The sequence below is a fragment of the Megascapheus bottae genome, chromosome 2 (genome assembly GCF_031878675.1).
Source record: "Megascapheus bottae isolate mThoBot1 chromosome 2, mThoBot2.hap1, whole genome shotgun sequence".
In the NCBI taxonomy this organism is placed as follows: domain Eukaryota; kingdom Metazoa; phylum Chordata; class Mammalia; order Rodentia; family Geomyidae; genus Megascapheus; species Megascapheus bottae.
In genome coordinates, this window is record NC_143510.1 from 16509856 (window position 1) to 16521991 (window position 12136).

Sequence of the window (12136 nt, forward strand, 5' to 3'; positions counted from 1 at the left end):
ACCCTTGGTTCCCACCGCCTCAAATAGGCAGGAAATTCCACTGTGGGCCTGGCCAAGGACACAACCCTGGGCCCCCAAGAGACCTTAACCCATTTTCTATTTTCTGCTTTCTTGTTAGGCCCTATATGTCTACCAGAAAATCCAGTCCTAGACACAACCTCCAAATCCCACAGGAAGGTCTGTGCCCCTCAATGCTCCTCCATAAACAGTCTTTGCCTGTTGACGATCCAATCGGGCCTATTCCTTTTCCGTTCTCCATTCTCCTAATATACACAATCTTAACTAATTTTGTAATTAAGTTCTTAAAAAAAAAAAACAAAAAACTTTACAACTCTACGTAGGGAAAACACAAAGACCTAGACCTAAGAACGAGACTGTCAGGCTTAACGTGACAGGGGCAGGAAGGGATGCGGTCCATACTTAGTGAACATTCCAGGTAATTATGTCACCTCCACAATCCTGCCAATCAGTAGCCAGTACTAATAAGGACTAACAGAGGCAAGTGCCCTGCTGTACTTAAAACTCCACTGCTGGTGGACCCAGCGCACGAAGCTGGTTTAAAAGAGAATGAATACCAGCGGGAGGGCCTAGCGAGACGTCTCCGGGGCGTGACAACTCGGTGCTTGACGGTAGAGCCACCAGGTGGGGGCATTTTCTGTAATAACCTGGCAGGCTTGGCTGCCAAATTGTGTTGTTTCTGTAACAATTCTTAACCTGCCCGACCACCTGCGTGTGGTTTCATCCTTCAGGTGACTTTCGAAGGTGACTACCACCTGCGTGTGGTGTTAAGCTTCAAAAGCTCAGCCCCACTTAAAAGTGGGGGGGGTGTGGGGGGCTGCTCGCTAGTAGCCCGACGGTGGAAGAGCAGCCGCAGCTCCGCTCGCTGGGTGCTGGTGACTATTACTGGGGGACCGCAAGAGGGCTGGGACATGACATTTTCCTCGCCTCAAACCCCAAACCTCCACTTCCCGAGGCAACCACAGAGCTGACGGAATTCAGTCCTGACAGGGTTCTCCCAGCCTGGCCTACCGGGACAGAGTACTTTAACGAACCATTAGAAAGCGGCTCCACGCCCTCGCCCTCCACAACAGGCGCACCCAAACTCCACAGGCTCAAGTGTTTTGAGAGCCGCCCGGAAACGGTCGCTGGCGCGCGACCGCTCAGGGCGTCACATCCGGTTACTTGCCCCGCCCCTCCACCTCAACGGAAGTTGCCTGCGAGGTCGGGCAAAAAAATATCTCCAGTCAGGAACGTGTCTCCCCAGCAGCCAATGGGGTGTCTAGTCGTGGCCTGTGACGCGTCGTGGGCGGGGCGCTGACCTAGATACGGAAGCCGAAGGGCGGGGTCGGGCTTTTTTTTTTTTCTTTTTCTTTTTTTCCTGTGTTAGTCAATCCGAAGCTGGGAAGCGGGAGCAAGATGGTTTACATCTCGAATGGTAAGAGGTGATTCGGGGGGGGGGGGGAGGCCGATCTCTGGGACCCGGAAGGTTGGGCCCCTAAGTGTCTGATGCTCTCGCCCGCCGAGCTCGGCCTTGGGGTGACTGTTCCGGCGTTAGTGGCCCGGCGGAGCCCGATGGAAGGGGCCTGCTCCTGGACCCCGGGCCCACTGCGCCCTGGGCCGTGACTGGAGCTGTGCTGCTCGCTTTGCAGGCTGGGAACGGCGCGGGGGGAAAGCTCTGTGGACCCGCGCGCTCCGCAGCGCTTTGGGTTGGGTACCCGCAGAATTGGCTGCGGTGAATTGACCCGGTGAAAGATTCAGTAGCTCGCCCAGCCAAGCGGTACGGCCTGCTTCTGTGACCTGCAAGAGTCAAGAATGCAGCTGAGCAAGGTGATCTCCCCTCCCTCCCCCGAGAGCGTAGCTAGTCGTACCTGGCAGTTTTTGCCATGAACTCGGGGAAAAGTGCCATCCACACTAGTAGCAAGTTGGTTATTACTGGAATCAAACATCTTGAGAGAGACGTATGAATTCACAAAGAAAATGACTGGAAAGAAATACCAGTGTGACTGTCAGCCCAGCGCTAGAACCATCTGTTCTGTATTAGGTGAAATTCCCTGGGGCTGTCTTAGCGAATAGTGCTTGGATCACTGGAAGTTGGTGCTAGTTCTATTGGAATCCTCTATCTCTATTGAGGACCTCAGTTGAGTGTGCTTTTCATTTCTCTCAAAACTCTTGTCTCCCACCTTAGTTGTGTGTGTGTGTGTGTGTGTGTGTGTGTGTGTATCTTGATCTCACACTAGCTCTTCCACTCTCCTTCCTTTCCTTACCCTCTTCCCAAACCAGTCCCAGCAAGCTTCATTGTTCCATTCTTACACTTATGGATCATATTCACTCTGTCACCCTTTCTGTTCAACCTCCTCACTCCGTTAGTACTTAGGGCCTTGGTTTACATTCCTGTCCCTCATTTTTTAAAAGGGTTTCATGACATTTCACACATGGATACCAGCACTTTAGATTGATTCATTAGATGCCTCACTTGCCCCTTTCCCCAGCCCAGCTCATCAACAGCTTTTCAATTCTAGTTTTGCCGTCTTCCTTCACAGGCACAATGCATTCACCTCACATGTAATCTTCCATTTCATCTTAGCTTAGGCAGTTGGAAATACTAGTTTGTGTTTCTATTCTTTGTGATTAAGGTTGGTAGCTTCTATTTATGCATTATTGAATATCTTATTTGTAAAGTGCCTTAGTATGTGTGCCTCCTATCTTTTGAGCCACTTAAGTCCTATGAAGATGTTTCATTTTGCACATCTTAGCTTCCTGAGTAGCTACCAGTACTAGCACTAGCTAGAGCTGTTCTTTCCCACAGATGTTCTGACCTCCTGATTTGCACAGCTGAAACTATAGTACTTTTTGTATTGTTTCAGTTTAAGGTGATTGAAAAAGTAAAATCTGTGTTGCTTGAGATAAATTTAGCTAGATTTATTCAGTCAGAAACATCCTATTGCTGAAGAATGTGTTCTCTTCAGTACTTTTAGCTGAGACGCTTTGAATTATAAGAATTAGTCAAAGTAATTCTAAAAAGAGTATATATAATCTTTTTTACTAACAGTGACTTTGCAAGTGAAAAGAAGTGCTCTGAACACAGCTAGTGGAAGCAATGGTGTAACCACCCCTTTATGTGCACCCAGCCCATTTGTTCTTAACAATGCTTGAGTAAACAGATGTATGCCCATGTATTTCACAAGTATTTCAAAAATTCATTGACAGATGAATAGGTAACAAGTAATGTAATCTCCCTCTCTTTCTCTCCCCCTCTTCCCTCTCCCCTTTCCCCCCTCTCGAGCATTAGTCCATCTAAGAAGGAAAGAAAATGTGACATACAGTGTGGATTAACCTTAAAACAAAACAAAAAAACTATGGTAAGGGGCCCGGAGGATGGCCTAGTGGCCCTGGGTTTGATTCTTCAGTACCACATACACACGCAAAAGCCAGAAGTGGTGCTGTGGCTCAAGTGGTAAAGTGATAGCCTCAAGAAAGCCCAAGGACTGGCAAAAAAAAAAAAATCATGCTAAGTGAAACAAGCCAGTCACAAAACCCAGAAACTAGTTCCTGTTATATGAAATTCTTTCCATAATAATTCATAGAGATGAGCTGAGTGGAAGAGGAAGTAATGGGGAGTCAAGAGTTGAATGAGTTTGAGCTGTGCAACACTGTGAATGTATTTATGTCAAACAGCTGCACATTTAAACTTAATTAAAATGATAAATTTTATGAAGTACTAAGATGTCACGAGCATCAGACATTAAAATGTTTTATTGCCAGGCAAGGTGGCTCGCACCTGTAATCCTAGCTACTCAGGAGGATGAGATCTGAAGATCAAGCCAGCCTGGGCTCTGAAGACTCTTTATCTCCAATTAACCTCTAGAAAACCGGAAATAGAGCTGTGACTCCAGGGGTAGGACAGTAGCCTTGAGTTGTAGGGCTCAGGGACAGCACCCAGGCCCAGAGTTCAAGTACCATGACACACACACAAAAAAATTTTTTATATGCATTTTACCAGTGATGTGGGCAGGGATGAGGATGTACATAATAAACTTTAAAAAATTATTATCAGAGTGATAGGGGGTTGCAGTTACATTTGTAAGGTAGTGAGTACCTTACTTCTTGAACATTGTTACCCCTTCCCATGTTTTTCTCCCACTTTCCCTCCCCACCCCCCAGTATACTTATTCTTACATTGACTAGAAAAATGGCCAAGTTGAAACCTGTTCATTATTGCTAACTGATTAAGTAATCTCTTTGGGTTAGGGATTCATAGCACTAAAGAAATTTCTTGATTCTTGTCTGTAGGGCAAGTGTTGGAGAGCCGGAGTCAATCCCCATGGAGATTATCTTTTATAACAGATTTCTTCTGGGGAATAGCCGAGTTTGTTGTTTTGTTGTAAGTATAACAGTGCTCACCTGAGCTGATCTTTGACAGAATTAACATTAGGTATATTGTATGTTGGTTATCTTGAATGAGCTCAGCTTTTCTGAAGTACATTTTTTTGAGCATTTTTTTGTTAAGTTGTAGCTTATATTGTAGAGGGAGATTTCATTGCTAACACTCATGCGTTTATATCTTAGTTACAGCTAAAATGTAACTTCTGATGAGATTGACTATTTAGCTACCTTTTCCAAAGGAAAATAAAATTTGTGATAGACTTCCATAACCCGTTAAATGAATCAGTTGGATTGGCAAGCTTGTGTCTAAATGGTAGTAACTGTCCAGTTTGTCAAGTTATTGTGCCTTATTTTACTCATTCTTGATTTCCCACATATGTGTGTAACTTGATGTTTCATGTTACACAATAAGTACATAAAGGGTATTACATCTTGACTTTTAAAAGTATCTCAGTTTGGGCTGGGAGTTTGGCCTAGTGGTAGTGCTTGCCTAGCATGCACGAAGACCCGGGTTCAATTCCTTGGTACCACATACTTAGAAAAGGCCAGAAGTGGTGCTGAGGCTTCTAACCTTGAGAAAATCCAAGGACAGTCCTCAGGCCCTGAGGTTAAGCCCAGGACTGGCAAAAAAAAAAAAAAGTATCTCAGGTTATGGTTAGGATTTGTGTAGAACAGACAAAATTTAACCAGTTCCTAATTAAATGCATTTTGTGGTTTGTATTAATGATTAAAACTTTCCAAATAAAATTCCAGTGGATTTTCATAAAACCCTTTGACTCTAATGTGCCACTCTCAGCCTCTTCCTCCCCAAGCTGATCTTCTTCAATAGGCTATGACAGAGGAGAAATGCAGCGGTAAGGAATATAAGCTATTGTGAAAAAAAACTCCAAACAAAGAAGTCGAATGACTTGGTTTCCTACTGTTTAGGGAGTTGTTAGCAAATAAATAGAAAGTACTATGATTTGGCAGAGTCCATAGCACATTTTTTTAGATGCATACTTAAGTTAGTAAAATAAGCTAGATGAATGTGTACAAGATGAGAAAATTTGGAAATAGTAAATTTACACTACCTTTCACAGAAAATGGTATTGGGTTTTATAATGGTGTCAAGTAATACTCCTGTTTTCTACCTCTGGTTTCAGTTTCAAAACTCTGCTACAACAAGATGTGAAGAAAGGAAGAGGCTATGGAAGCTCATCTGATTCCAGATACGATGATGGAAGAGGGTATCGCTTCATTGATAATAGTTGTTTACAACCCTTTGCATCTTTTAATTACCTTAAGTATTTTAGGTAGTATTAGACATATGGAAATTATGTTCAAATCTCATTTCACAAAATTCATGATCACTATAAATCAGAAGTCAGGTTGCTTCCATTTGATAACCTGAGTTAATCTGGCAAAGCTAAAATAAGTATTAAATACTTTATGGAAAAGTCTATATTAGAGGATGAAGATGAGAAAGAGAAGGCCAATAATAAAATCTAGAGATTTCCCTTTGTGGTCTGAATTTTCAGCTGGGTTTGTGATGTCAGCCAGTACTGCTTTTTTTGTTTTTTGTTTTGTCTTGCCAGTTCTGGGGCTTGAACTCAGAGCCTAGAAGCTGTCCTTGGGCTTTCTCAAGACTAGCACTCTACCACTTGAGCCACAGCACCACTTTTGGTTTTTTGTATATATGTGGTGCCAAGGAATCCAATACAGGGCTTCATGTATGTTAGGCAATCACTCTACCACTAGACGACACTCCCTGCCACGGTGCTGCCTTTTCGCCAAGCACTTTCAGGAGGTAGCACAATGTACCAGTTTCCTAAAAAATTTTTATGTATCTGATCCCTGTGTTTTGAGGTTTTGTCTAACCTAAATGATAGCTCCTAGTTTAAAGAATTTTATAGCATCCTATAGTTGTTGAAAAAGAGTCAAATTGAACACTTAAAATGAACCAGTTAGAGTTGTATTTATCAAATAGTAGATATATATCTTTTATCTTTTGTGTGTGTGTATGGGGGGGGGTGTCACGGGGCTTGAACTCTGGGCCTGGGCATTGTCCCTGAGCTCTTTAGCGCAAGACTACCACCCTACCCCTTGAGCCACAGTGCCACTTCCTGTTTTCTAGAGGTTAATTGGAGATAAGAGTCTCATGATCTTTAGTGCCTGGGCTGGCTTTGAACCATGATCCTAAGATCTCAGCCTCCTGAGTAGCTAGGATTACAGGTGTGAGCCACTAAGCCCACTTAATAACGTTATCTTTTATTATTAGGCCACCAGGAAACCCTCCCCGCAGAATGGGCCGAATCAACCATCTTCGTGGTCCAAGTCCCCCTCCAATGGCTGGTGGATGAGGAAGGTAATTTAAAATCTGAAATTACTCCATAGAATTTTATTTAATTTAAAAACATAAGTTATTTAACATTTATTTGGAAAAAAAATAGGCCTTTACCCTAGAAAAACTTCAAGATCTTTTGAGAAAGACCATTTTAGTTATTAGTTCCCATCATTCTTTTTTTTTTTTTTCTTTTGCTGGTCCTGGGGCTTGAACTCGGGGCCTAGCACTGTCCTGAGCTTTCCCAAGGCTCGCGCTCGGCCACTTGAACCACTTCTGGCTTTTCCTGTTAATATGTACTGAGGAATTGAACCCAAGACTTCCTGCTAGGCAAGCGCTCTACCACTAAGCCACTCTCGCAGCACACTCTTCCCTTTCAACCCTCAGGAATTTCATGATCTTTACATACATGTTCAGTGTAATAACTAGTAAATAATGATTATCTCGTTTTAGGTAAATGTCTGCTCTAAGAAGCAGACAACTTGGCATGCACATTCATGGAAGGAAAAGATCAAGAATGGAGGGCTGGCCGTGTTGGATAAGATGAATGTGTATGTCTGAACAAGATTGCTCTGTGTCCTCACAGGTGAATGAGGTCATGCCGGGAATTCCCTCCTCAGGGATCTGGCCTGACTGATAGCAATTCTATAAAAACACATGTTTGTCTCATCGTTTTTTTGTATAGTTTATTAAAGTATTAATATAGTTTTAATAAGTAAATATTTTTAGGTTGCAAAATTTGACTCTGAACCTTGATACATAATAAATCTAAAACCTCTAAGCCTGAGGAAAACAAAGGCTGTACTGTACTGTATTAAAGAACTGTTAGTGTCACCTTTTTTTTAATTTCTGAAATGTTGTTCATTGTTCATTTGTTTTCATTTATAAATAAACTATACAGTCTTTCAATACTATGCATATAAATGTTTTTGAATTTTTATCTCTAATATATTTGTCCTATGAATCTTTACTACATTGTCTGATTTGCTATCGGAAGTAATCATTTAGTGTTAATAAAGACATTGCAAGCCGGAGCAGTGGCTCATGCCTGTAATTCTATCTATTCAAGAGGCTGAGATCTGAGGATCAAGGTTCAAAGCCAGCCGGGGCACAAACGGATCTGAGACTCTTTATCTCCAGTTAACCTCTAGAAAATGGAAAGTGGGGCTTGGCTCAAGGGTATGGTGGTAGCCTTGAGCTGAAAAGCTCAGGGAGAGCTCCCAGGCCTAGTTCAAGCCCCATGACCGACAAAATAAATAAAGTCATAGCAAGATCTAGCTTCAAAATGAAGATAAGCTAGGTAATCAAAAGACATGGACTTCAATGCAGTGTTGAATAATTTGAATTCTATACCAGTCTTTAAGATTGTGCCTATTAGTTTTAAACCCTTCTGAATACTGATAGCTTTCATGTTTGTTACACAGCAGAAATCTTTTCTTTTTTTTCTTTATCCAGCCTTTTGGGGTTTTTGTTGTTGTTGTTTTGGAGGTTTGTTATTGTTTTGAGATAGTGTTGCTATGTAGCCTTGATTGCCTTCAAATTTTTGATCCTACTGTTGGTACCCAAGTGCTGGGATTACAGGAATGTGCCACCACACCAGCTTACCCTAGTTTTCTGAGCAGTGATAATCACTGCAATCTTTATTAATTTTAACTATAATGTGTAATAGGTGTTGAAATCAATGTTTAGGTGAAAGCTTCTTAGCAGTATCAATATTTATTCAATCATTTGTGAGGAATGAGGATGTGGTGGCATAAGACACTTGTGTTCAAAGATTAAACAATTATAAAATTTTAGAGTAAGGATAATCACATATTAGTTAACAAGTGATTATCAGACACATTTTTAATCTTAAAATGTGAGTGGGTAGATCATTTATAGTTACATGCAAGGGTCCAGTGAAGTTTAGCAGCTTTCCAGGTTGTATGGCCAGTGAGTAGCAGAGTCTCTTAAGCCTGTACCTATCTGTAATGGGAGAGTTAATTGGAGTGTCGGTAGGATTAGTGTTATCGATGACCAGGATCTTGTTCAGCACGGCTGTTGTACATCTGCACTTGTAGACTACTGTAGTGCAGAACATGGTCTTGTGTATACCTTGTTTTCACATCTCTTTGCCATCTCAAAGCTTATGATCTTGAGTCATTTATTTCCCCATTTTCTCCTCTATATACTAAAGTTAACTTAAAATCTTGAGATTGTTTTGTACAATTATATCTTGGAAATGCCTCCTTACGGATTGGAATGTAGCTTTATGATAGAGTGCTTGCCTAGCATGCATGAAGCCTCGGGTACAATTCCTTAGTACCACATACACAGAAAAGGCTGGGACTGTGGCACAAATGGTAGAGTGCTAGACTTCAGCAACAGAAACTCAGGGACAGTGCCCAGGTCCTGAGTTCAAGCTCCAGGACTGGGAGGTGGGGAGGAAGGAAAAAAAAAATGAAAATTCCTACTTAAAAATGTTTTCTTTCTCACAAAGACTACATTTTTATAATGAAATTATCTTAGTACTCTGTAGGCTAATTATAGACTAATGCTTCAGACTTCCAAGAAAATAGGATGAGAGAGTAACTGGGAAAGGCTAAGGTGACTTGAGATACAATATATGAAAACAAGCCCACTGAGAGTAAAGCATCCAAGACTAAGGTAACAGCAATAAGAGGGGGCTGGGAGTTTGGCCTAGTGGTAGAGTGCTTGCCTAGCATGCACAAAGACCCGGGTTGGATTCCTCAGTACATAGAAAAAACCAGAAGCGATACTGTAGAGCTCTAGCCTTAGACAAGCTCTAGCCCAAGGACAGGGCTTAGGCCCCAAGTTCAAGGCCCAAGACCGGCAAAAAAAAAAAAAAGAAAAGAAAAAGCAAGTTGGACAACCTGGTAGAATGTCTTCGCCTATCTGAGAAAATTCAAGGTATAGATGGAAATGCCAAGGAAAGAGAAACTGATATGAAGTGGATTTAAAAATATAGCCATAACTAGATTATATATGGTTAACTAAATTCACTCCATCTATGAGTGAAGGGAAGTCAGAGTTTAAAAGCATGTGTGTGACATCTTAATTTTTTTGTTGTTGTTTATCTGGGACTTGAATTCTTAGCCTGGGCCCTGCCCTGAGCTGTTCAGATCAAGGCTAGTGCTCTACCACTTGAGCCACAGCACTATCTCTTGCCTTTTCTATTAGGTGGTACTGAGGAATTGAACTTTGGTCTTTGTACATGCTAGACAAGCACTCTACCGCTAAACCACACCCATGCTCCCAGCCCCAATATCTGATTTTTGTTTGAGATAACTCATTGGTACTACAGTAAGCAGACTGCTAGAAAGCATAATATTGACAATCTTTGTGATATTTTAAAACATTCAGGTAACTGAAGGACATCAGAAAACATGACTAAAAAGAAGCTGTTGTGTTGTCAACTGGGTAACATTTAACATGTTCTTTCCTAGCAGGTCCCAAACCCTGGGGTTTAATTCCTTACTCTTGGGAGAAGAGGAATAGTTTAATGTGGTAGTTGTTCACTTTGGTGAGGGCTATATCATTGGATGAATTCAATGTCTTTTCCCTTTTTTTTTTTTTTGGGTGGTACTGAGGCTTGAACTTAGGGCCTCATACTCTTGCTTAGCTTTTTTGTTCAAGGCTGGCACTCTACCACTTGAGTCCCACCTGTACTTCTGGCTTGTCCAGCTGCCTCAGATTTCAACTTTCTGAGTAAGATTACAAGTTTGAATCACTGATGCCTGGCCTCAAAGCCTGTTTTAGCAGTGAAAAACTTGCTAGTGGTTTGGATATAGACATTATGAACAACTGACCAAATCAAAACTACACTGAGTTGGAGAAATGGAGTATTTTGGAGGGTAAAGTGAAGAGGACTTAAGACTTCTATTTAGAATAAGTTTGCAAAGCCTTGCAGATATCAAACTGTGATACCACATAGGTATTAGGTAATCAGTCTACATCTCAGAGTAAGGTAATATTGGGCAATACTGGGAATCATCTTCATAGTTAAAGCTGTGAAACTAGAAAAAGTCACTTTAGAGACCTAGCCCCTAAGAACTAAGCAGACAACAAAGTATGAGGAAAACTAGATACATGTGTGGTGCCTTAGAAACCTGGAGAAAAGATAACTGAGGGGCTGGGAGTTTGGCCTAGTGGTAGAGTGCCTAGCATGCAGGAAGACCCTGGTTCAATTCCTCAGTCCACGTACATAGAAAAAAGCCAGAAGTGGTGCTGTGGTTCAAGTGGTAGAATTCTAGCCTTGAGAAAGCCCAAGGACAGTGCTCCGACCCTGAGCCCAAGCCCAGGACTGGGGGGGAAAAAAAACTGAGTGAAATATGATGTCACTTTTCATCTGGTCCACATAAAGCATAAACTGAAAACACCAATATTCTCACACCAGTTAGAATGACCATTGTCAGGGATACAACCAATCACAGATGCTGGCATGAATGTGAATGGAAAGGAACCCTAGTAACTGTTGGTTAGAATGTAAATTGCTCAACTGCCTCAGAAAGCTGTACAGAGATTCCTCCCCCCCCCTCCAAAAAAAAAGTGGCACTGTGGTTCAAAGTGGTAGAGCACTAGCCTTGAACTGAAGAGCTCAGGGACAGTTTCCAGGCCCAGAGTTCAAGCCCCACAACCGACAAAAAAACAGAACTTCTCTATTATGCACCAATTCCACTCAGGCATTATCCAAAAGATTTCAGCTCTAGGAGATATTAAACCACTAGCACAATTATGTCCATTGCAACACTATTCACTATAGAATCAAGGAATCAATAAGCCCAGATGCCCCTTACTGGATGAATGAATCAAGAAAACTTGGTATATGTATATAAACAGTGGAATTTTACTTATCCAGTAGAATAATAGTACATCATTTGCAAGGAAATGAATGTACCCAGGGGAAAATCAGTGTTAAATACAGGTCTAGAGAGAAAAAGGCTGCAGTTTTGTAAGTATATAAGTAAACATCCATCTCTGGGTGGTAGGCAAAATATACACATGTATAATGGAAATATGTTAGTTTGGGGTAGGAGAACTCAAATGATGTAAATCCCTTAGAAAAGTTCAACACAATCAACATCAGGAAACAAGTATTTGAAACAAGTAGGGTGGAATCAAGGGAAGAGGAAGAGAAATGAAGAGAGGAGGTGGGGGGGAGAATGCAGCCAAGAATTTAATGCATATTCTAGAAAATTGAGGGAAGGGGTAGCTTGAGGGATAGGTGAGAACATTGAAAGGGACGGCTCCAATGAAGGTGCATTGTATTCATAAACTTCTGACTAGAAACTCATTGTATAACCACTTAAAACCATCTATTAAAATAAGTAAACAAAGCGCTCAAAAACCAAGCATTAAAAGGCAGGTGTTTCAGTCAGGATTGCCCGACATCCTGGGAACTCAGCTCCTCCCGCTTTCCCAGAATCCTCTGGG

At 41.8% G+C, this 12136-nt stretch overlaps 1 protein-coding gene across 2 annotated transcripts; it reads left to right on the forward strand.

Annotated features, from left to right (window-relative positions):
• The first annotated feature begins 1331 nt into the window (after positions 1-1331).
• Positions 1332-7737, forward strand: Selenok (selenoprotein K). 2 transcript variants are annotated; one of them, XM_090320890.1, is made up of 5 exons: positions 1332-1435; positions 4291-4381; positions 5526-5609; positions 6641-6727; positions 7157-7737. In XM_090320890.1, exons 1-5 carry the CDS (start codon positions 1417-1419, stop codon positions 7158-7160), a joined length of 285 nt encoding a protein of 94 aa, XP_090177016.1. In that variant the 5' UTR covers positions 1332-1416; the 3' UTR covers positions 7161-7737. The 2 variants fall into 2 exon arrangements, with proteins under 2 accessions (XP_090177016.1, XP_090177025.1); XM_090320899.1 differs by lacking the exon at positions 7157-7737 and having other exon boundaries at positions 6641-6731.
• Positions 7738-12136: the final 4399 nt, after the last annotated feature.